Source organism: Triturus cristatus, chromosome 10 (genome assembly GCF_964204655.1).
Source record: "Triturus cristatus chromosome 10, aTriCri1.1, whole genome shotgun sequence".
NCBI lineage: Eukaryota > Metazoa > Chordata > Amphibia > Caudata > Salamandridae > Triturus > Triturus cristatus.
In genome coordinates, this window is record NC_140593.1 from 1,239,357,633 (window position 1) to 1,239,383,374 (window position 25,742).

General features: G+C 49.9%; 1 protein-coding gene across 2 annotated transcripts in view; it reads left to right on the forward strand.

The window, feature by feature from the left end:
* MAGIX (MAGI family member, X-linked) overlaps window positions 1-25,742 on the forward strand; it is a 463,247-nt gene that overhangs the window by 14,010 nt on the left and 423,495 nt on the right. For both annotated transcript variants that reach the window (XM_085629880.1, XM_085629879.1), the window contains exons 2-3: window positions 1,009-1,384; window positions 17,563-17,679. In XM_085629880.1, the coding sequence (XP_085486006.1) occupies window positions 1,114-1,384; window positions 17,563-17,679 (388 nt within the window). In that variant the 5' untranslated portion in view covers window positions 1,009-1,113. The remainder of the gene's footprint in view (window positions 1-1,008; window positions 1,385-17,562; window positions 17,680-25,742) is intronic.

The window sequence follows — 25,742 nt, forward strand, 5'->3', positions numbered from 1 at the left end:
CGATTACATTTGCACCAGCGGTTATCTTTGCAGCAGTGGTTACGTTTGTACCAGTGGTTATCATTGCACCCGCGGTTACCTTCGCACCAGTGGTTATATTTGCACCAGCAGTCACCTTTGCACCAGTGGTTACCATTGCACAAGTGGTTACCTCTGCACCAGCGGTTATCATTGCACCAGTGGTTACCTTTGCACCAGTGGTTATCTTTGCACCGGCGGCTACCTTTGCACCAGTGCTTACATTTGCATCAGCGATTACCTTTGCACCAGTGGTTATCATTGCACCTGCGGTTACCTTCGCACCAGTGGTTATCTTTGCACCAGCGGTCACCTTTGCACCAGTGGTTACCATTGCACAAGTGGTTACCTCTGCACCAGCGGTTATCATTGCACCAGTGGTTACCTTTGCACCAGTGGTTATCTTTGCACCGGCGGCTACCTTTGCACCAGTGCTTACATTTGCATCAGCGATTACCTTTGCACCAGTGGTTATCTTTGCACCAGCGGTCACCTTTGCACCAGTGGTTATCTTTACATCAGCGGTTACCTTTGCATTAGTGGTTACCTTTGCACCAGTGGTTATCTTTGCACCGGCGGCTACCTTTGCACCAGTGCTTACATTTGCATCAGCGATTACCTTTGCACCAGTGGTTATCTTTGCAGCAGTGGTTACCTTTGCACCAGTGGTTATCTTTGCACCGGAAGTTACCTCTGCACCAGTGCTTACCTTTGCACCTGCGGTTACCTTCGCACCAGCGGTCACCTTTGCACCAGCGATCACCTTTGCACCAGTGGTTGCCTTTGCACCAGTGGTTACGTCTGCACCAGTGGTTACCTCTGCTTCAATGTTTACCTTTGCACTAGTGGTTACATTTGCACAAGCAGTTACAATTGCACCAGTGGTTACCTTTGCAGCAGCGATTATCTTTCCACTAGTGGTTATCTTTGCACAAGAGCGCGGCAGACATGGCCTCACCTCGACTAACTGACACTCTTGATCTCTTGCAGGTACCTGGAAGCAGTGATGTTGCACCAAGCTTGCTGCTGTACTTGTCCCCAGACCACCCCCTGTGACGGCATGCCAAAGGACTGCCCCTGACACCACCATCTCCCATGACACCCTGGTGGAAGCGCGTGCGAGAGAGCCGGCTCTCGCGAGGTCCAGCCGGAGAGCTGGGGGTGACCCTTGGTGGTGGAGCTGACCGGGGCCAGTTTCCCTACCTGGCCACCGTGCCCGGTGGACCTCAGCTGAACGGGGCTGTGCACAAGGGGGACCTGCTGCTGGAGGTGAATGGTGCCCCGGTGTTTGGGCTGACGCTGGGCGACACATGGGGCATCCTGCGGAGCTGCAAAGACCCCATCAGGCTTCGCACCGTTGCACCAGGTAAGTCATCATGGAGGGAGGGGTTCTGAGAAGCCCCCTTTACACTGTAGCCTGTACCATGTGTGCAACACGCTGTACAAGCGGCCTGTGCTGTATTGGTCTGCGTCACACCCTGTAGCACCGGCCTGTACTATACTGGTGTGCGGCAGGCCCTGTAGCACCGGCCTGTACTATACTGGTCTGCGGCACATCCTGTAGCACCGGCCTGTACTATACTGGTCTGCGGCAGGCCCTGTAGCACTTGCCTCTGCTGTACTGGTCTGCGTCACACCCTGTAGCACCGGCCTGTACTATACTGGTGTGCGGCACATCCTGTAGCACCGGCCTGTACTATACTGGTCTGCGGCACATCCTGTAGCACCGGCCTTTACTATACTGGTCTGCGGCACATCCTGTAGCACCGGCCTGTACTATACTGGTCTGCGGCAGGCCCTGTAGCACTTGCCTCTGCTGTACTGGTCTGCGTCACACCCTGTAGCACCGGCCTGTACAATACTGGTCTGCGGCACACCCTGTAGCACGGGCCTGTACTATACTGGCCTGCAACACGCCCTGTAGCACCAGCCTGTACTATGCTGGTCCGCGGCACGCCCTGTAGCACCGGCCTGTACTATACTGGTCTACGGTAGGCCCTGTAGCACCTGCCTGTGCTGTACTAGTCTGTGTCACACCCTGTAGCACTGGCTTGTACTATATTGGACCGCAGCATACCCTGTAGTACCGGCCTGTACTATACTGGTCCGCGGCACGCCCTGTAGCACCGGCCTGTACTATACTGGTCCACGGCATGACTTGTAGCACCGGCCTGTACTATACTAGTCCGCTGCACGCCCTGTAGCACCGGCCTGTGCTATACTGGTCTGCGGCACACCCTGTAGCACTGGCCTGTACTATACTGGACCGCGGCACACCCTGTAGCACCGGCCTGTACTTTACTGGTCCGCGGCACACCCTGTAGCACCGGCATATACTATACTGGTCCGCGGCACACCCTGTAGCACCGGCCTATACTATACTGGTCTGCGACACGCCCTGTAGCACCGGCCTGTGCTATACTGGTCTGCGACACGCCCTTTAGCACCGGCCTGTACTATACTGGTCTGCGACACGCCCTGTAGCACCGGTCTGTAATATACTGTTTGCGGCACGCCCTGGATCACAGACCTTTACTAAACTGGCCCACGTCCCTCCCTGTGGCATCGGCCTGTACTATACTGCTCAGCATCACACCCTCTAGCACCGGCATGTACTGTACTGATCCACATCTCACCCTGTAGCACCAGCCTGTGCTGTACTATTCTCCGTCACACCCCATAGCACCAGCTTGTACTATACTGGTCAGTGTCACACCCTGTACTGCACTAGTGTCACACCCTGTAGCACTCGGACTGTACTATACTGGTCTGCGACTGTACGGAGCACTGAAACTTGTCAGACACTCACCTCCAGTCACAGATCTGGGTTGAATCCATCATTGTTCTTTAGCTCATTTCCCCACCCCAGTGTAGACATGGTTATATGTAAATCAGTCTTGACCCTGTGCCTCATGGGAACAGCCCAGCCAAACTGCCAAGCCATGTCCTTCCTAGACCGGAAACAAGCATCCTGGGACTGGATTCGGGGAAACCCTCCTCATCAGCCAGGCTAGCTTGAATCCAGTGGCAAAGTGAGCAAGGGACCCACGTCTGGGCATACCCTGCCAACTTAGGGTGAACAAAGCAAACACAGGAAGATGATGAACGGAGCGCTAAAACTTTTCAGACACTCACCCCCAGTCAGAGATCTGGGTTGAACCATCATTCTTTAGCTCACTTCGCCACCTCAGTGCAGACCCAGCTATATGCAAATCAGTCTTGACCCAGTGCCTCATGGGAACACTCTAGCCCGAACTGCCAGGTCTACTATAGTGGTGTGTATCACACCCTGTATCTCCGGCCTGTACTGCACTGGTCCGTGTCATACTCTATAGCACCGGACTGTACTGTCAGTGTCACTTCGTACAGGCTCCCATCAGTGTCACTTCGTACAGGCTCCCATCTGTGTCACTTTGTACAGACTGACGTCAGTTTCACCTTGTAAAGGCTCCTGTCAGTGTCACTTCGTACATGCTCCTGTAAGGTCCCGTCAATGTCACTATTTACAGGCTCTCGTCAGTGTCACTTCATACAGGCTCCTGTTAGTGTCACTTCATACAGGCTCTCGCCAGTGTCACTTCATACAGGCTCTCATCAGCGTCACTTCATACAGGCTGTCGTCAGTGTCACTTCATACAGGCTTCCGTCAGTGTCACTTCGTACAGGCTCCTGTCAGTGTCACTTCGTACAGGCTCCCGTCAGTGTCACTTCATACAGGCTCCCATCAGTGTCACTTCGTACAGGCTCCTGTACAGGTCCCGTCAATGTCACTATTTACAGGCTCCTGTCAGAGTCACTTCATACAGGCTCCAGTAAGTGTAATTTCATACAAGCACCCATCATTGTCACTTCATACAGGCTCCCATCAGTGTCACTTCATACATGCTCCTGTAAGGTCCCGTCAATGTCACTATTTACAGGCTCTCGTCAGTGTCACTTCATACAGGCTCCCATCAGTGTCACTTCATACATGCTCCTGTAAGGTCCCGTCAATGTCACTATTTACAGACTCTCGTCAGTGTCACTTCATACAGGCTCCTGTTAGTGTCACTTCATACAGGCTCCCGTCAGTGTCACTTCATACAGGCTTTCGTCAGTGTCACTTCATACAGGCTCCCATCAGTGTCACTTCATACAGGCTCCCGTCACTTCGTACAGGCTCTTGTCAGTGTCACTTCATACAGGCTCCTGTCAGTGTCACGTCATACAGGCTCCCGTCAGAGTCACTTCATATAGGCTCCCATCAGCATCACTTCATACATGCTCCCATCAGAGTCACTTCATACAGGCTCCCATCAGAGTCACTTCATACAGGCTCCCATCAGTGTCACTTCGTACAGGCTCACGTCAGTTTCACCTTGTACAGACTCCTGTCAGTGTCACTTCATACAGGCTCCCGTCAGTGTCACTTCATACAGGAGGCTCCCGCCAGTGTCACTTCATACAGGCTTTCATCAGTGTCACTTCATACAGGCTTTCATCAGTGTCACTTCATACAGGCTCCCATCAGTGTCACTTCATACAGGCTTTCATCAGTGTCACTTCATACAGGCTCCCATCAGTGTCACTTCATACAGGCTTTCATCAGTGTCACTTCATACAGGCTCCCATCAGTGTCACTTCATACAGGCTCCCATCTGTGTCACTTTGTACAGACTGACGTCAGTTTCACCTTGTAAAGGCTCCTGTCAGTGTCACTTCATACAGGTTCCTGTCAGTGTCACTTCATACAGGAGGCTCCTGCCAGTGTCTCTTCATACCGGCTCGTGTCAGTGTTACTTCATACAGGCTCCCGTCAGTGTCACTTCATACAGGCTCCCGTCAGTGTCACTTCATTCAGGATCCCCTCAGTGTCACTTCATACAAGCTTCGATCAGCGTCACTTCATACAGGCTCCCGTCGGTGTCATTTCGTAGAGGCTCCAATCAATGTCACTTCACACAGGCTCCCTTCAGTGTCACTTTGTACAGGCTCCCGTCAGTGTCACTTCATACAGACTCCCATCAGTGTCACTTCATACATGCTCCTGTCAGCGTCACGTCATACAGGCTCCCGTCAGTGTCACTTCATACAGGCTCCCATCAGTGTCACTTCATACAGGCTTTCATCAGTGTCACTTCATAGAGGCTTTCAATAGTGTCACTTCATACAGGCTCTCGTCAGTGTCACTTCATACAGGCTCCCATCTGTGTCACTTCGTACAGGCTCACATCAGTTTCACCTTGTAAAGGCTCCTGTCAGTGTCACTTCATACAGGTTCCCGTCAGTGTCACTTCATACAGGAGGCTCCCGCCAGTGTCTCTTCATACCGGCTCGTGTCAGTGTTACTTCATACAGGCACCCGTCAGTGTCACTTCATAAAGGCTTTCGTCAGTGTCACTTCATACAGGCTCCCATCAGTGTCACTTCATACAGGCTCCCGTCAGTGTCACTTAATACAGGCTCTCGTCAGTGTCACTTCATACAGGCTCCTGTCAGTGTCACGTCGTACAGGCTCCTGTCAGAGTCACTTCATTCAGGCTCCCCTCAGTGTCACTTCATACAAGCTTCGATCAGCGTCACTTCATGCAGGCTCCCGTCAGTGTCACTTCATACAGGCTCCCGTTAATCTCATTTCATAAAGGCTCCCATCTGTGTCATTTCGTAGAGGCTCCCATCAACGTCACTTCACACAGGCTCCCTTCAGTGTCACTTTGTACAGGCTCCCGTCAGTGTCACTTCATACAAGCTCCTGTCAGTGTCAATTCATACAGGCTCCCGTCAGCGTCACTTCATACAGGCTTCCATCAGCGTCACTTCGTACAGGCTCTCATCAGCGTCACTTCATTCATGCTCCTATCACGACACATGTTCAGTACCCAAACTCATTTTTAGGTCTCGCCTGAGCCAGCGCATGCGCTGCGAGACATTTAGTAGGTGGGTTTTGCAAGTGCTACCCCCACGCTTTGGCTGGCCCAGCGCTTATGTTCACGCGAGCGTGCACGCGCGCAGCCACCATCTGCCTTTCACGGGTCATTAAGTGACGATCACTTTCACTTTCGCAGCACAGAGGCGCCATCTGGCTTTCCTCTCGCTCTCCCTGTGCGTGCGATTTTAACTATCTTATAAAGCTGTGATTGAGGTGGTTATTACTTGTTAAATGCAGCGGTGACTTAGATTATTTAACTGGTAGTACGTTTGTAACATGCTTTATTCGTATTGCTTGTTTCTCTCTCTCATGGTGTCACTATTTCATTTACTATCTATTTTAAGCTTATTTTATGTCATCGTTTGTGTGTGTGTGTATACACACTCTCAGCTCTGCCTGTGCCATGCACGCATATTAAGTGAATTTTTTTCCCTCTACGTTGTGTAAACACGTTTTTTTTCTAGTTCCCATTTACGGGTCTCTCTCACACACTCACTCATTCTTGGCCTCTGCCTCTTAATCTCATGTGTACACACACTCTCCGGCTAGTATGTGTACAGTACACGCCCTACCTCACAGCCAGCGAATAGCTGTCCGTGCTCCAGGCCTGGAGTGATGAATCCTGAGATCAAAGAGTAGAGCTGAACACAGAGAGGAGACCCTCCTTCCACGCCAGGCCCTGAGCAATGCATGATTGATACAGCAAACCAAAAGGAGAAAAAGAAAATCTGTTGATGATGTAATTGTACCCTGCAAGATGGCTTTTTTCTAATTTAAACGAAGGCGGCTCTTGTTTATTTAGAGAAGGCGAGAGCGTGTGCGGAGGTTTGGGGGCTGGGGGAAAATGCCAGGTATTTGAAAATGTGCAGGCTAAGCCGAGGCCTACTTTCTGTGTGTGTGCGGCAGCCAGCAGGCCCTTCTGTTTGTTAGTGTGCCCCAAAAGAAGGACATATTTTCAGTGCGGGTCCAGCCAGCCGTGCCTGCCTGCGTGCCAACTTGGCATACTTTCCTCTGGTTTTTATGTGCGCGCTTCTGCGTGAAACTCTCTTTTCCCTATTTATTTTGGGTTTTTTTGCCTTAGCGTTTGCAGCTGCTTTAGGGTGCTAGCAATTTATGCGCCGCAATTCTGGCTTTCTAGGGAAATTTTTGAAATACCGTATTAGAAAGTGATGTTGCCCAGATAAGTTGCAGACAGGTACAACCCCACACTGCCCCCACACATCACCCAACAGTGAAAGCCTTCTAGCTTCTGCATCTGGTTGAGAATAAATTAACAGCAGGCAATTTGCGCTGCGAAGGAGGGACAATCACGCATGTCCATATGTGGTGCACATATTCCATATCCCAAGTACACACAAGAATATGTCTGAGGTATGATTTCAAATGTAAAATCCTCTATTTTAACAATATTTCTTTGTGTACAATCATACAGTTCTTTTCGTATATCGGACCAAAGGAATTGTTTGTCATTTGTTCTGTGTTTAGCTATTGTGTTAAATATGAATTGTGCGTATCTGCTTGAAGGCAAAGGTTTTTGCATGAAGGATTTTCCAGTTACATATTTTCGTGCCCTGATGAAGCAGTCTTTGAGGGAACGAAACCCGTTGGCTATTGCGTAGGAGGATTCCTCAAAATAAGCAATAGCCTAGCTATTTGAAAGTTCCCTCTCCAATCTTTTGCAAACTTTTCTCTGGGTCCAGTGCAGTAGACGGCTGGCAGACGGAGAAGGGGCAGTTTTTCACATTGCTTACATTGAGGTATAATGAAGAGGGGACAGAGGTGTGGGGTGACATTACAGCTGTTGTTTTTGTGATGATTCTAGTCGTGGAAAGTGCTATGTTTTGTCCATGCATGGTTTGCAGTGTGCAATGTGTGGGGGGTCTCCCAATCACTTCTGACCAGGTTCCCCGGCTACAAATCCCACTGTTCAAAGGGAGTGGCTTTAGGGGTGCGCCCTACGGAAGTGCGGTGCAGGGTTTCTCCGAAGGTTTGCTCAAGGTTCCGCAGCTCTTGCCTCAATGATTAGTCAGAATCTAACCACTGTCCAGTTATGTGGCCTGAAATCTAGCACGAGATGAAATGGGGGATAGTTGACATGAACCACCTCTTTAACCCCTGAATTCAACAGCTGCCGCTGTACTTCGGACTCATGTTTAACTTCCCCCACAGTGCAGACTCCTTCCTTTGCCGTGTCCTTGTCCAGTGCAATTCTCTGCCTCCATCTACCAAATGTGACTCTCCTCCCCGCCTCCATCTTGCAGTGAATGAATCCCTCAAATTCTTTGCATTGTGGATTTCCCCTCCTTGCACCCAATAATGCAACCCTATCCTTTCCGTCATCTGCCCCGGCACAGTCTCTGCTGCTCCTGCATGGTGATGGTGATGGTGATGGTGATGGCGATGGCGATGGCGATGGCGATGGCGATGGTGATGGTGATGGTGATGGTGATGGTGATGGTTGTCTTATTGTGATGTCTCCTAAACTGTGTGATCTTGCTGGCTCCACCCTAATCACTATCATCCTGGCCATTGAGCGTGGTCCTGGAAGCCCGTGGCCCTTGCGAGCTGCCACGCGGCATCGGTCCTGTGCTCTGGCGCGGTGTTCCTTTTGCCATCCTCAGTTTCTGCATCTTCGATGAGACTGTTGTGGTGGCTGTGGCCTGTGGTTGCGGGCGGCATCGCTATCACTTGTGTGTTGATTTCTTACATTTGACACCAGTCTCGCTCCTGAAGAAGGCCCTACAGACAGCTTAGGGCCGCACCCAGCTCAGCGTTCGTTGGTTGAGCGGTGGGGATGTCCTGTCTCAAGGAAGGAGGGGTTAACATTTGACTATCAAGAACGTTTCGTATGTTCTTTTGGCCACAACAATACTTTGAAAAATGCACTTTCTGTACAGTTCATGTTTGCGCGCATTGCTCGACGCGCCACCATAACACCAATGAAGAATACGTTTAAAATAAAGACACTTATCTCTTCCTAATTGTTCTTTTTGTTGAAGCGTAAACATTTTTTTTGGTAGACTCTTAAACACTCGTCGAAACCTCATCCTAGTACGATGTTTCATGGAAATATAGAGTACGAAAAAATTCCATTTCCATTGTAGACGTTTTCTGTAAGTTACTGATTGTGTAGTCTGTCATCTTATAGGAACTGTTTCCTGTTCCTTTTGCCATCAGGTTTGTTGTGAAAAGCTTGTTCATGACCAGCTGGTCCCTCGAGGTCATGATTTAGGGGTACCAGGATACGAGGGCCTTAAATGTTTCCTTCCTTGCGCCTTGCAGATCTGTAAAAAGAATTCCAAACACGCGTGGCATGTTTGTAACCGCTGCTGCTACATACGTGCATACTTCTTATGTTGGACTTTGGCAATGCATGTACATGCTGCCATGAAGCATGCATCCTCGAATAAAAATTGGTTGTAGAAACATCCACAGGGAATAAACTGCCAACATCAGTTCCCGATGCTTCCAGCCGTGCTACAGTTGTCCGCAAAATACAGGTTTGTTTTTTTAGATGTTTTGTTGCGTCGCCTCTTTTAAGCGTATATTATCAGTTTCAAGTGCGTAGTGGTTACTTCTCAAAATCACAGTTGTCTTTATCCATTTAGTCGTGTCTGACTCTTGGTGATTAAATGGATACAATTCCTCCAGTTGATTCGGCTCACTGGCTCTCTAACTGACTGACTGACTCTCACTCTCTCTCTGACTGACTGACTGACTCGCTCACTGACTGACAGACTCTCTCACTTTCTCTCTCTCACTAACTGACTGACTAAATGACTGACTCTCTCACTCACTGACTGACTCTATCACTGACTGACCGACTGGATGACTGCCTGACTCTCTCAATCTCTCTCTCACTGACTGACTGACTCTCTCACTAACTGACTGACTCTCTCACTCTCTCTCTGACTGACTGACTCTCACTCTCTCACTAACTGACTGACTGACTCGCTCACTGGCTGACAGACTCTCTCACTCTCTCTCTCTCACTAACTGACTGACTAAATGACTGACTCTCTCACTCTCTCTCTCTCTCACTGACTGACCGACTGAATGACTGCCTGACTCTCTCACTCTCTCTCTCTCACTGACTGACTGACTCTGTCACTCTCTCACTAACTGACTGACTCCGATTGACTCTCTCTGACTGACTGACTCGCTCACTGACTGACTCACTGACTGACTGACTCTCTCACTAACTACCTGACTGGCTCTCTGACTGAAGGACTCTCTCACTCTCTCACTAACTAACTAAATAAATGACTCTCTCACTCTCTCTCTCACTGACTGACTGACTCTCTCACTGACTTACCAAATTAATGACTGCCTGACTCTCTCACTCTCTCTCTTACTGACTGACTGACTCTCTCACTCTCTCACTAACTGACTGACTCCGACTGACTCTCTCACTCTCTCTGACTGACTCTCTCACTGACTGACTCACTGACTGACTGACTTTCTCACTAACTAACTGACTGACTCTCTGACTGAAGGACTCTCTCACTAACTAAATAAATGACTCTCTCACTCTCTCTCTCACTGACTGACTGACTCTCTCACTGACTGACTCTCTCACTAACTAACTGACTGACTCTCACTGACTGACTGACTCTCTCGCTGACTGACTGACTAAATAAATGACTCTCTCACTCTCTCTCTCACTGACTGACTCCATCACTGACTGACTGACTCTCACTCTCTCTCACTGACAGACTGACTCTCTCACAGACTAACAGACTCTCTGACTGACTCATCTCTCTCTCTCACTGACTGACTAACTAACTGACTCTCTCACTGACTGACTGACTAACTGACTGACTCTCTCACCGACTGTTATACAGGTACTATTTCCCAACCTTCACCCTCCTGTTATTTATGCCCCCATAACAAAGAAAACATATCAAGCAACCATTGGGACAGGCAGATAGAAGTTGCCAGCATTGAAAGGATAACAAAAAAACTCAAGACATTATTTATTGTTAATACTTTTTTAATATGGTTGTTCAGTTGTACATAATGCTTTCTTGGTCATATATATGGTAACAAAAATGCTTCTGACACTTCTTTATTATAACTTTTCAGCATGCTGCAGACTTCTGTACTGCACAGCTTAAAGAGATAGGCAAAGTCAATATCTCTGGATAAACACTTATAAGGTCCCAAAGGCGAGACCTATTGGCTATGCCAATGCTTGTTTTGTTTACATTTGTTTTTATTGTTATTATTAGGTTTGAACTTTTAAACAATACATGACAGCCAATGTGTATACCATACATCTCCATTCGGAGGGTATCTTTACACTACAATGTATGCGTGAAATGTTTTCAGGATTATCATCGACATGATATTACAAATCCAGTATGCGATGAATCAACATTTTGTTTGAATAAGATCCCCTACTGTGAGGATGCCCTCTTCCTCCCATTGTGTGAGTTCCACGCTAGATATCGCCGGATGCCGTCTGGGGGTGCCTAGTATGGGGAAAGATGGTGCATATAGTGTGAGCTGCTGTGTGAGTCGAAGGCAGAGGCGAGAACACTGATAAGCCACCTTTAGTAGTAACGGCGTGGGAGGACTGCCTGTCCTGTTGGGATGGAAAAGTGCCGTTATCTGCGGCTGGGTGTACCCAGGCGTCTGTGTCGCCGTGTCGCCGAGGTTCCGTGCACTTAACCAGCGCGCTACCCACTGGAGTTGCGCCGCCAGATAATAATGTTCCATATTTAGTAGCGACAGTCCTCCCCGAGTGGTCGACGGGTACATTTTACTCATTGCCACTCTGCTTCGCGATCCATGTCGTATGAACTGTCGTACATCTGACTCTAGGTCCCTGAACAGTGGTGGCCTGAGGTAGAGCGGTAGGTTCGTGAAGTGATAAAGTAAACGCGGCAGGACCACCATTTTTATTAACGCTATCCTGTCCATGACCGCCAGCGGCAGGGTTTTCCAGAAGGTCATTTGTGTCCGCACTGCTCTGACAGTGCGTGTCAGGTTACCTTCGAGGAGATCCTGCTGTTCCCGATATATATGGACTTCGAGGTATCGGAACGCTGTAGTTTGCCAGTGCACTGGTTTGTCGCTAATGATTAAGTGTGGGTCTGGAGCAGTGTCCGCAAAGGGATATAGGCATGACCAGCGTGTTCTCAATTGCCGTGCAAGAGTGTCCAACATCTCTGAGGTAGATGAGAAGGTCGTCGGCGTACAGCAAGACAGCATGTGTGCCATCTCCCAGGGGGATCCCCCATTTGTCTTGAGTGCTACGCAGTGTCACTGCTAGCGGCTTGACCGCCAGAGCGAACAGTAGAGGGGAGAGTGGGCAGCCCTGCCGCTTGCCACTACCAATAGGCACCTGATCCGAGACGTAACAACCTGTCTTAACTCTGGCCATTGGGCCTGTGTACAACAGCCGCACAAGGCCCAAGAATACATGTCTCAGCTCATATATTTGCAACACGGTGAATAAGAAACCCCATTCCAGGGTTTCAAAGGCCTTTTCAAGGTCTAAGGCCAGGCATCTGGCACACGGTCAGTCGTTTCCTGAATAATGTGCCACTCTGAAGAGCCGATGCAGGTTCAGCGATGTATGGCGAGCGGGCACAAACCCATTCTGATCTACGTGGACCAGCTGAGGTACCAATGGGGCGAGCCTATTTGCCAGAATTTTCTCCGATACCTTCTAAACCGTTTTAAGAAGTGCTAACGGTCAATAAGAACCAATCAGTTCCGTATCTTTGTGTGGTTTAGGCAAAGACACCAGTAAGGATTCGCAAAGAGCGTCTGGCAACCTGCCAGTTTCCTGTGCATTTTAGTATACTTAAGATAATGTTGCGTCGTTGCGCCCCATTCCGGCTGCACAGCGTTGCTTGATGCATAACATTAATGCTACAATTAATCCACTTAGTCAAAAGTTTTATTCAAATTTTATCCACAACTTTTCATCAGTTCATCATTGTTCATCCGGTCACATGATAGACACTTATGGTTACGTATTGTCCTTAATGCTGTAGACATGCCTCCTGGCCTTATCTTAAAGCATGGAATGTTACATAAGTATTCCTCCATAGATAATCTTGGTCACCCAATTCTAAATGAAATGTCCGCTCTATCCTCCCCTTAACCTTCTCTCGTTTTTTTACCATCACTTTTTACACACGCTACTCAATTCACATGTTTGAAAACATTGTGCTTCAACTCGTATGTTATACCATCTCATGGCTTTTATTTAATTTATGTCATGCTGTTTTTAGTGAGACTCCTTCACTCCACATTCCTCCTTTGTGTTTATCACCACGATTAATAAAGTCTTGAGAAAGTATAACATACGAGTTGAAGCACAGGCGGCAGAACAGGAAATAAAAGGGTTCACTTAAATGTTTTTGTAGTGCACTTTGGACTGTGTAGTTTAAGAACAAGCGGGAGAGGAAATGACTATGAAGGGGCGGGGTCATGACACAGGTGTGTGAAATAGAGTGAGACAGCCGGGTACTCAGAATGGTTTAGAACAGGATGAAACCAGTCGCCAAAAAGTTTGCTTACGGTAATGGCTGGCTTTAGCAGGTCTGTCTAAAAGAGACATTTGGATTAACAACAATGTTTTCAAGCATGAATAATGTAAGAAAGAGTCTAACAGAAGTGTTTTAAATTTGTAGATAACCCCTGATGAAGGGCTGAAAAAGGCCCAAAATGCATTGGGTGACAAAGATTACCTATGGAGGAATACTTATGTAACATTCCATGCTTGAATATTTAATACAAATAATTTTAACATAACATATGCAAATCAGTCTTGACCCTGTGCCTCATGGGAACAGTCCAGCCCGAACTGCCAAGCCAGGCCGCCACTGGACTGGAAGCAAGCATCCTCCAACCGGTTTTGGGGTTTCACCCCTCTTCAGCCAGGATAGCTTGATTCCAGTGGCATGGAGAGCACGGGACTCACGTCTGAGCATACCCGTCCCACTCGGGGTGACAAATGCAAAAACAACAGTTGATGGACAGAACGCAGAACAATGTCATACATTCACCCCAGTACAGAAATCTGGACCTAAATCCATTGTTTATTTTGCTCACCATACCATTCCAGTTTGAACCCAGCCATATGCAACTCAGTCTTAACCCTGTGCCTCATGGGAACAGTCCAGCCCGAACTGCCAAGCCAGCCCCCCCTGGACTGGAAACAAGCATCCTCGGACCGGTTTCGGGGTTTCACCCCTCTTCAGCCAGGATAGCTTGATTCCAGTGGCATGGAGAGCACGGGACCCACGTCTGGGCATACCCGTCCTATCCTGAATACAGCATGTCTCGCAGAGACAGCACAAGCGCTGCCTAGGCGAGACCTAAAAAGGGGCTAATGTGAGGGGTTGCTGCAGTGAAGCATGTCCACGCCCCTTCAATAGTTGCGTCCCCGTACATCCATCCCAGTGACATTAATTACTAAATGAAGTATCTAGCGGCATCATGCAAGTAAGAAATGGACCCATATCCAATCGAATACAGTTACATTTTATGGGTGAGAATGTCCCAAATAGTCCCATTGAAGCCAATGCTGGTGTGAGCGCCCCACTTGAGGCCGGCTATATATCTACCGATAGCCGGTGGTGCGGACCATCACCCACAGCTTCGGCACCACTTCGTCTTCACACCCCTCAGACCTCTGCAATGTCCAACGGTGTACCCTCAGCCTCCGCTGCATTCTCACAGGTGCTCAGTCAGTCTGTCTTCACTCTCACAGGTGCTCAGTCAGTCTGTCTTCACTCTCACAGGTGCTCAGTCTGTCTGTCTTCACTCTCACAGGTGCTCAGTCTGTCTGTCTTCACTCTCACAGGTGCTCAGTCTGTCTGTCTTCACTCTCACAGGTGCTCAGTCTATCCGTCTTCACTCTTGCAGGTGATAAGTCTGTCTGTCTTCATTCTCACAGGTACTCAATCTGTCTGTCTTTACTCTCACAGGTGCTCAGTCTGTCTGTCTTCACTCCCACAGGTGCTCAGTCTATCCGTCTTCACTCTTGCAGGTGCTCAGTCTGTCTGTCTTCACTCTCACAGGTGCTCTGTCTATCCGTCTTCACTCTCACAGGTGCTCAGTCTATCCGTCTTCACTCTTGCAGGTGCTCAGTCTGTCTGTCTTCACTCTCACAGGTGCTCAGTCTGTCTCTCTTCACTCTCACAGGTGCTCTGTCTATCCGTCTTCACTCTCACAGGTGCTCAGTCTATCCGTCTTCACTCTTGCAGGTGCTCAGTCTGTCTGTCTTCACTTGCACAGGTGCTCAGTATCTGTCTTTACTCTCACAGGTGCTCAGTCTGTCTGTCTTCACTCTTGCAGGTGATAAGTCTGTCTGTCTTCATTCTCACAGGTACTCAATCTGTCTGTCTTTACTCTCACAGGTGCTCAGTCTGTCTGTCTTCACTCTCACAAGTGCTTAGTTTGGCTGTCTTCACCCTCACAGGTGCTCAGTCTGTCTGTCTTCACTCTTACAGGTGGTCAGTCTGTCTGTCTACACAATCTCACAGGTGCTCGGTCTCTCTGTTTTCACCCTCACAGGTGCTCAGTCTGTCTGTCTTTACTCTCACAGGTGCTCAGTCTGTCTGTCTTCACTCTCACAAGTGATTAGTTTGGCTGTCTTCACCCTCACAGGTGCTCAGTCTGTCTGTCTTCACTCTTACAGGTGGTCAGTCTGTCTGTCTACACAATCTCACAGGTGCTCGGTCTCTCTGTTTTCACCCTCACAGGTGTTCAGTCTGTCTGTCTTTACTCTCACAGGTGCTCAGTCTGTCTGTCTTCACTCTCACAAGTGCTTAGTTTGGCTGTCTTCACCCTCAGAGGTGCTCAGTCTGTCTGTCTTCACTCTTACAGGTGGTCAGTCTGTCTGTCTACACAATCTCAAAGGTGCTCGGTCTCTCTGTTTTCACCCTCACAGGTGCTCAGTCTGTCTGTCTTCACTCTTACAGGTGGTCAGTCTGTCTGTCTACACAATCTCAAAGGTGCTCGGTCTCTCTGTTTTCACCCTCACAGGTGCTCACTCTGTCTGTCTTTACTCTCACGGGTGCTCAGTATGTCTGTCTTCACTCTCACAAGTGCTTAGTTTGGCTGTCTTCACCCTCACAGGTGCTCAGTCGGTCTGTCTTCACTCTTACAGGTGGTCAGTCTGTCTGTCTACACAATCTCACAGGTGCTCGGTGTCTCTGTTTTCACCCTCACAGGTGCTCAGTCTGTCTGTCTTTACTCTCACAGGTGCTCAGTCTGTCTGTCTTCACTCTCACATGTGCTTAGTTTGGCTGTCTTCACCCTCACAGGTGCTCAGTCTGTCTGTCTTCACTCTCACAGGTGGTCAGTCTGTCTGTCTACACAATCTCACAGGTGCTCGGTCTCTCTGTTTTCACCCTCACAGGTACTCAGTCTGTCTGTCTTCACTCTCACAGGTGCTCAGTCTGTCTGTCTTCACTCTTGCAGGTGATAAGTCTGTCTGTCTTCATTCTCACAGGTACTCAATCTGTCTGTCTTTACTCTCACAGGTGCTCAGTCTGTCTGTCTTCACTCTCACAAGTGCTTAGTTTGGCTGTCTTCACCCTCACAGGTGCTCAGTCTGTCTGTCTTCACTCTTACAGGTGGTCAGTCTGTCTGTCTACACAATCTCACAGGTGCTCGGTCTCTCTGTTTTCACCCTCACAGGTGCTCAGTCTGTCTGTCTTTACTCTCACAGGTGCTCAGTCTGTCTGTCTTCACTCTCACAAGTGATTAGTTTGGCTGTCTTCACCCTCACAGGTGCTCAGTCTGTCTGTCTTCACTCTTACAGGTGGTCAGTCTGTCTGTCTACACAATCTCACAGGTGCTCGGTCTCTCTGTTTTCACCCTCACAGGTGTTCAGTCTGTCTGTCTTTACTCTCACAGGTGCTCAGTCTGTCTGTCTTCACTCTCACAAGTGCTTAGTTTGGCTGTCTTCACCCTCAGAGGTGCTCAGTCTGTCTGTCTTCACTCTTACAGGTGGTCAGTCTGTCTGTCTACACAATCTCAAAGGTGCTCGGTCTCTCTGTTTTCACCCTCACAGGTGCTCAGTCTGTCTGTCTTCACTCTTACAGGTGGTCAGTCTGTCTGTCTACACAATCTCAAAGGTGCTCGGTCTCTCTGTTTTCACCCTCACAGGTGCTCACTCTGTCTGTCTTTACTCTCACGGGTGCTCAGTATGTCTGTCTTCACTCTCACAAGTGCTTAGTTTGGCTGTCTTCACCCTCACAGGTGCTCAGTCGGTCTGTCTTCACTCTTACAGGTGGTCAGTCTGTCTGTCTACACAATCTCACAGGTGCTCGGTGTCTCTGTTTTCACCCTCACAGGTGCTCAGTCTGTCTGTCTTTACTCTCACAGGTGCTCAGTCTGTCTGTCTTCACTCTCACATGTGCTTAGTTTGGCTGTCTTCACCCTCACAGGTGCTCAGTCTGTCTGTCTTCACTCTTACAGGTGGTCAGTCTGTCTGTCTACACAATCTCACAGGTGCTCGGTCTCTCTGTTTTCACCCTCACAGGTGCTCAGTCTGTCTGTCTTTACTCTCACAGGAGATCAGTCTGTCTGTCTTCACTCTCACAAGTGCTTAGTTTGGCTGTCTTCACCCTCACAGGTGCTAAGTCTGTCTGCCTTCACTCTCACAGGTGCTGACCTGTCACGAGACCTCAGTGAATTTCTACAGAAAGGTTGCTCATGTGACTCCCGGGACAGCGACCTGCAGAGGATCGTGAGGGAGAACCTGTACCTGCGGGCCGTACCATGTGAGTAAATGGGGGTACTAGAGATGGGTGTACCACAGGGCGCACCATGTGAGTAAATGGGGAGGTAGAGATGGGTGTCCCGCAGGCCGTACCATATGAGTAATTGGGGAGGTAGAGATGGGTGTACCGCAGGCCGTACCAAATCAGTAAATAGGGGGGCTAGTGAAGGGTGTATTTGTGGGCCATACCATGTGAGTAAATGGGGGAAGGCTAGAGATGGGTGTACTGCAGGGGGCACCATGTGAGTAAATGGGGAGGTAGAGATGGGTGTACTGCAGGGGGCACCATGTGAGTAATTGGGGAGGTAGAGATGGGTGTACCGCAGGCCGTACCAAATCAGTAAATAGGGGGGGCTAGTGAAGGGTGTATTTGTGGGCCATACCATGTGAGTAAATGGGGAGGTAGAGATGGGTGTACCGCAGGCCATACCATGTGAGTAAATAGCGGGGCTAGAGAAGGGTGTACCTGTGGGCCATACCATGTGAGTAAATGGGGGGCAGAGATGGATGTACCACAGGGCATACCATGTGAGTAAACGGGGAGGTAGAGATGGGTGTACCGCAGGCGTACCATGTGAGTAAATAGGGGGAGCTACAGAAGGGTGTACCTGTGGACCATACCATGTGAGTAAATGGGGGGCCAGAGATGGGTGTACTGCAGGGGATACCATTTGGGAAAATGAGGAGGTAGAGATGGGTGTACTGCAGCCCATACCATGTGAGTAAATGGGGGCTAGAAATGGGTGAAACGCAGGTTCTACCATGTGAGTAAATGGGGGGGCGAGAGATGGGTGTACCGCAGACTGTACCATGTGAGTAAATGGGGGCTAGAGATGGGTGTACCGGAGGCTGTACCATGTGAATAAATGAGGGCTAGAGATGGGTGTACCGCAGGCCGTATAATGTGAATAAATGAGGGCTAGAGATGGGTGTACCGCAGGCCGTACAATGTGAATAAATGAGGGCTAGAGATGGGTGTACTGCAGGCTGTACAATGTGAATAAATGAGGGCTAGAGATGGGGGTACTGCAGGCTGTACAATGTGAATAAATGAGGGCTAGAGATGGGTGTACCGCAGGCCGTACAATGTGAATAAATGAGGGCAAGAGATGGGTGTAGTTCAGGCCATACAATGTGAGTAAATGGAAGGGGGGCCCAAAGATGGGTGTACCACAGGCTGTACCATGTGAGGAAATGGGTAGGTAGAGTTGGGTGCACCACAGGCCAAGCCGAAGCATAGTGTTTGTGGGTCCCTGCTGCCCAAGGCTGCTTGATATAGGCTGAAGCTTGCTGAGAAATGCCCATCATCTCCCATCTACTCTGGAAATCTTCCAGGCAACTAGCCTAGGCTGCTCCGAGAGGACCAACAGACGTGAGAGTCCCACTGGGTCCTGCAACAAGTTCCTGCGAAATAGAATCAAGAGCGGAGAGTCGCAAGCAAACTTCAGAGTCATGGAAAACCACGGCTGCGCTCTCCAGAGCAGAGTCACAAGAATTATCTCCGCTTTCTGACGAGGCACTTGAGACAGGACTCTGGGAATCATGTTGAACGGGGGAAATGCATACCCCAAATAGAGAGACAAGTCCTGAAGGAAAGCATCCGTTGCTGTCCCCTCTGGGTCTGCTCACCAAAGTGGGATCTGTCAATTGAGGCAAGAGGCAAACAGATCTACAGAGCAAGGTCCCCACCTCTGCTGGAGGTTGAAGAAGATCCTCAGAGGAAGCCTGCAATGGTTGACCTCTTGGAGATAGCGGTGCCAGTCTCCACTGCTTTGTTCTCCCCAGGGAGATACTCCGCTATCACGGAGATCTGGTGTGGAAGGTAGAAGTGCCAAAAATCCTTGGCAATCTCTGCCAACATCCGATATTTTGGACCGCTCAACTTGTTGACATACTGCACTGCTGAGATGTCCATCCTCGGGAGTCTGCAACAATCCGTCCGAGTTGGGGAAAGGCTCTTGATCGCAAAAGGAGCCCACTAGAAGCTCCCGACAGTTGATATGGAGTTGAGGTTCGGTCTCCTACCAATGACCCCCCATGGAAATGGGTCCTCATCTGGCTCCCCAACCCCATCTGCTGGCATCTGATTCCAGAAGTATGTCTGGAGAGCTGCAGAAGACCGCCTGGCCATTCCACGCGGTGGTCGAGCCACACCGTCATCTCCATCTTGGCCTCCTCTGAAAGGCAAACCCGGCCCGAGGAAGAAAGGCCCTTCTGCAGATGTTGAATTTTGAGCCTCTGCAGGGCCCTGCAGTGGGGGGGGGGGGCAGGAAATATGGCGTGGATGGAAGACGCCAGGAGACCCACAATGCAGACCTCAATTCACTCTTGATATTTCAAATTTTCTGTGCTGGAAAAACCAGCTGGTTTAGCACCAAATCTATTTGAAAGCCCCAAAATTCCATCTGTTGACAAGGGAATCAGACAAAACTTCAGTTGATTCATGACAAACCCCAGGTTATGTAGGAGTCCAATCGTCCAGGATAGGTGGAGAGTTCCTGTCTGAGGGTATTGGGCCCAGAGAATCAGGTCGACGAGGAAAATGATCAACCGCACCCCTTTGGCTCGCAGGTTCTCCACTATAGGTCTCATCAGCTTGGTGAAGCACTAAGGAACTGATGAGAGGCCACAGAGGAGAAGCTTGTACTCGAAGCAGCAACCCAGTCAAAAGAATTTAAGGAATCAACGATGAAGGGGAAATATGGGGATCGTCAAGTACACGTCTTTCAGGTCCAGTCGGCCTATACAGTCTCCCTCTTGAACGATGTCTCGGACAAGGTGAATACTCTCCATCTTGAAACGATTGCAGACTATCCAGGCATTGAAATCCCTCAGATTTAAGACTAGGCGAGACCCGCCCCCCCTCTCGTTGACCAAGAAAACGGTGCTGATGAAAACCCCGGGTGTGGAAAGGAAGGACAAATGGTGTCTTTCTACAGGCGTTTCAATTTCCGCTAATATGAGCTCTTACTCTCATAGGGAACAAGATAGCTCCTGCAGGGGCCATGACTGGAGGGGGGCACTGTAATACTCCAGTTTGTAACCTTGGGTGGATTCGAGCACCCAAGGGTCCTGTGTCAGAATTTGCCAATTGTGTAAAAATAGTCGTGCCCTTCCCTACAAAATTACTTCGGAAAGAGAAATAATTCTCACCTGTGTAGCCGGGTCTTGAAAGGCTCCTTGTTGACCTCTGCAGGAACGTTGGCATCCCTCACGCGATCGGTGGGCGTAAATGGTATTGCCTGCGAACTGGTCCTGCCAATTACCATAGCCATGGTATGCGGCCGTCTCGTTGGGTACCTTGATAGTAACCTTGGTCTGACGATCAGCCCCTAAATCGTGCAGCCATGCACAAAAGGGTGTTGTAAAAAACCTTTTTCAATGAGAGCTTGTCGAAGATGTTATACATTGCAGCAAACGTGGCTAGATCTTTAACAAATTGGCCACAAAGAGGAGGCCCTGCTCAACAGCTCCCTCCTCCGAAGAGGAGGCCCTGTGCAACAGCTCCCGCCTCCAAAGGAGAGGCCCTGCACAACAGCTCCCACCTCCAAATAGGAGGTCCAGCGCAACAGCTCATGCCTCCCAAGAAGAGATCCTGCGCAGAAGCTCCTCCTCCAAAGAGGAGGCGCTGCATAACAGCTCCCGCCTCCCAAGAGGAGGCCCTGCATAAAACCTCCCGCCTCCACAGAGGAGGCCCTGTGCAACAGCTCCCACCTCTGAAGAGGAGGTGCTGCATAACGGCTCCCGCCTCCCAAGAGGAGGCTCTGCATAACACCTCCCACCTCTGCTGAGGAGGCCCTGTGCAGCAGCTCCCACCTCCGAAGAGGAGGCGTTGCATAACAGCTCCCGCCTCCGAAGAGGAGGCCCTGCATAACAGCTCCCGCCTCCCAAGAGGAGGCCCTGCGCAACAGCTCCCGCTTTCCAAGAGGAGGCCCTGCATAACAGCTCCCGCCTCCCAAGAGGAGGCACAACAGCTCCCACCACCGAAGAGGAGGCCCTGCACAACAGCTCCTGCCTCCCAAGAGGAGGCCCTGCACAACAGCTCCCTCCTCCGAAGAGGAGACCCTGCATAACAGTTCCCGCCTCCCAAGAGGAGGCCCTTCACAACATCTTGCAGAAGCACTCTAGGCAGAGCCTATGCCAGATTTTATAACCCTGGTCCCACTGTGGTGTAGCATGGCATATTGGGAGCAAAATCACTATAAAAATGGGCACCAAACAGTGTAAAATATCCGAATAGCTGGCGACCAGTGGAGAGACGCGCCTCTAGCTGCTGCGAATTGAATCAGCCACCGCGTTCAAGTGATGCGCGGCGGCCTCGCTCATGCGCAGGACTGCGGCCGTCGAATACAACTGCAGCGACCCGCTCCTGCTCCACTGTATTTAGACCGCTGAGAGGACCGCGGGGGCTGGAACGCTAGAAGTGCTCCCTTTAAAGGGAAAGAAGACGTGTGAGGCACAATTAGTTATGATGGGTGGCGCTTCCCGATTGGGAGGGAAAAAAACGTTCAGAGGAATTGTAACCACGTCACAGGAGAACAGTAGCAGTGCAGCTGTGTGTCCCACACAAACTCTTTCTGAGGTACTTATTAAAGCAATAAAAACACTAACATTTATACATTTAAGAAGGCAGCAAAATTATTGGCACTTAACTGGCTGCGAAGCAGCAAAGAAAGAAAGGGTACAAAATGGAGGTACCGGTTCTTAAAGGACTTGGTTGATGGTGATTGGAGCATATGATTATGGACTAGAGGTTCATGGGACATGTAGTTTTTTGCCTTATATTGTTGTGATTGGCTTCTGTTTATTTTATGCAGTAGAGAGAGAAGAGTAATCGGAGCCTCCGGTCCTGACATAGAATTAGGCTACTGATGTTCTTTTTATGAGCCATAATATGGCCGAGCTGAGCCTGTACCATGTGAGTGAAGGGAGGGGCAGACGTGAGTCTGTGCCAAGGCCTGTACCATATTAGTAAAAGGGGAGTCAGAGGTGAGTCTGTGCCAAGGCCTGTACCATATTAGTAAAAGGGGAGTCAGAGGTGAGTCTGTGCCAAGGCCTGTACCATATTAGTAAAAGGGGAGTCAGAGGTGAGTCTGTGCCAAGGCCTGTACCATATTAGTAAAAGGGGAGTCAGAGGTGAGTCTGTGCCAAGGCCTGTACCATATTAGTAAAAGGGGAGTCAGAGGTGAGTCTGTGCCAAGGCCTGTACCATATGAGTAAAGGGCAAGGCAAGGTGTGAGTCCCTGGTCTTACTCCTGCCTGACCTGTACCCCTTCTAGACTGAAGCTACCCATGGTGAGTCTTGTGAAATACACCCCTCCATGTTCTGCCCCCCCACGCTCCAAATTGTTGCGCCTTGGGATGGCCATAGCTCCTGAGCACAGATCACCACCTGGAAAGTAGAGCTCCAGAACTGGGCATGGCTAGTAGTCCAGACCTGTTTGTGTTAGTTGCCCACCAGAAGCAGTTGAGCCCCCGCCCCATACACACACGCCTACACCTAGAGTCGACCAGGGGATGTGTGCACACTAGATGTCTCATAGCCTGGCACTTCTGTTTTTTTGGCTCTGAGCCCATCTCATGTTCCCTCTGCCCTCACATGCCCCGTGCCCTCTGACCCTCTGCACAGCTTTATTTACTCGACCGCATGCATACTTACACTCTCACCCCTCAACTAAGTCCTTCGACTTTATTCACTAAGCTTTGTGAGCCTTAAACTGTGTCGTCTGACCACTCTACTCTGCCTTCTGACCCCTTATCTGTGCTCTCTGACTCCTCTCCTGTGTCTTCCGACCACTTAACTGTGCCCTGTAACACCCTCTATGTATCTTCTGACCCCTTGACTTTGATTTTTGACCCCCTTGACTGTGCCCTTTGACCCCTCACCTGTGCTCTCTGACCCATTACTGTGCCCTCTGACCCCTTGCCCTTTCCCTTTGACCCCTTGCCTGTTGTCTCTGACCCCTTTACTGTGTGTATGACCCCCCGACTATGCCTTCTGACCCCTCAACTGTGCGCTCTGACCCCACTGCTGTGACCTACGGCCCCCGGACTTTGCCTTCTGACCTGCCTTGTCTCTGTAGTATGACCCCTGACTGTTCCTTGTGACCCCTCTACTATGCCCTATGACCCCTTGGGTTTGCCTTCTAACCCCTTTAGTGTGCTGTATGACCCCATGAATATGCCTTCTGACCCTTCTACTGTGCCCTCTGACCCCTCACCTGTGCCCTTGTTCCACTCTACCGTGCCCTCTGACCCCTCACCTGTGCCCTCTTTCCACTCTACTGTGCCCTCTGATCCCTCACATGTGCCCTCTTTCTAATATACTTTGACCTCTGACCCCCTGAATTTGCCTTCTGACCTGCCTTGTGTAGGAAGGTGGAATCTGACTGCATGGTTACCCCCACTTTTTTTCTGGTGTGCTGGTTTTCGACTTAGTCTGACTGGGATCCTGCTTATCAGGACCCCAGTCTATCTGCTTTCTTCCTAAATTGGTTGTGCATGTACTTTAGGTGTACTCCAGATTGGATTCTGGGGTACCCTTATGAGTCCCTAGTATATGGTATACTATATACCCAGGGCATTGGTACCCCAGAGGCCTCTCAGGGGCTGCAGCATGCATTATGCCACCCCTAGGAGACCATGCACAATGACACCACAGGTCTGCTACTGCAGCCTGTGTAAGGTGGTGCATGCACCCCTTACTTAGATATAGGTACACTATATCTACTCCATATCACTGCACATATAAACCTATCAGTCACCCCTATGGCAGGCCTTATCAATCCTGAAGGCAGGGTTGCTGGGTTTTATGTGAGAGGGTGCACTTGCATGAGCAGAGCCCCTCTGCAGCCTTTGGAACCTCTATTCCGGGGTTGTCTGTGATGCAGCCAACCATATATACTTAAGTGCATTATAACCTTGCGGTAAATGTTAACTTTAAAACGGCTGCATGGAAACATGTCGTGTTTGGTGTCAAACACCTTGGAATCATACCTCCACACCAGTACCTGGTGTGGGAGGTATGATTCCATCCTCCTAGAGGGAGAAATATGACAACACAGGTACACGCGGTACCAGCTTTCTTGACCCTGGCATCACAAAATGGATGCTGCCAGCCACAGACACGAGTTTGGCCTCCTGCTGCTGGACGAAACTCCGGCAGGGGAAGGCTGGACAATAGGTTTCCTGTCACAGGGAGGTGTAACCACCTCCCAGACAGGCTTTAGTGTATTGGGGCTGGGTGGGTGCACTCCAAGAGTGCTTTGACGTCTGCAATGGGGGCACATTTGGTGTCCCTGGGCATAGTCCAGCTCAAACCGGTTGCAGGAGCTATTTGCTCCTGCTCTGGCGCGAAACTGGACAAAGGACATGGGTGTAGCCACCCCTCTGTCCTGACCCTCCTATAGGTGGGTCCCTAGAGTTTGTCCCACCCCTTCCTTGGGTATAAGATAGGAACCCCTGGCTATAGGACTTTGGATTTACCTGGATGAAACTCTGCTACAGAAACCAAGTACTTCGACTATCTACACTTCGTTGGATAACTGAAGAATCTCCCTTGGAGTAAAGGAGTTACTCCCCTGCAAGGCAGGCACCTGAAACGCATCTGACCGGTTTGCATCTACGCAGCTCCTGATGGACCCTTAACATTTCTGCAACACAGGAGGTGGGTTCCCGTGGTCTCTGAGGTTGATCTGTGCTCTCAGCAATTCTGAGATCCACATCCCTCGTGGAGACCGTGCAACCCAAACCCCTGGGCACCGTGTACATTTGTAGCAGCATATGCTTTTTGTCGATCCCTGAGGCTGTGCTTTGGGCTACTTGTAGTCCTGACCCCGAGCAGTGTTTTCACTGAAGATTACCGGCCTACACTCCACGAGTGTTCCGTGGGCTGGTATTTTGTGATTCAGCTCGAGGTCCCTTCGCGATCCCTGGTCCGTCGACCTGTGGGTCCCTGTGAAGATAACTTTAACTTTCAGTGAGCTTTCCTGGTTGCTCCAGATGTGCCCCGACTCTCCATCGCTTGGGGGAGTCCTCACGACCTTGCTGGTTCTCACCGAAGCA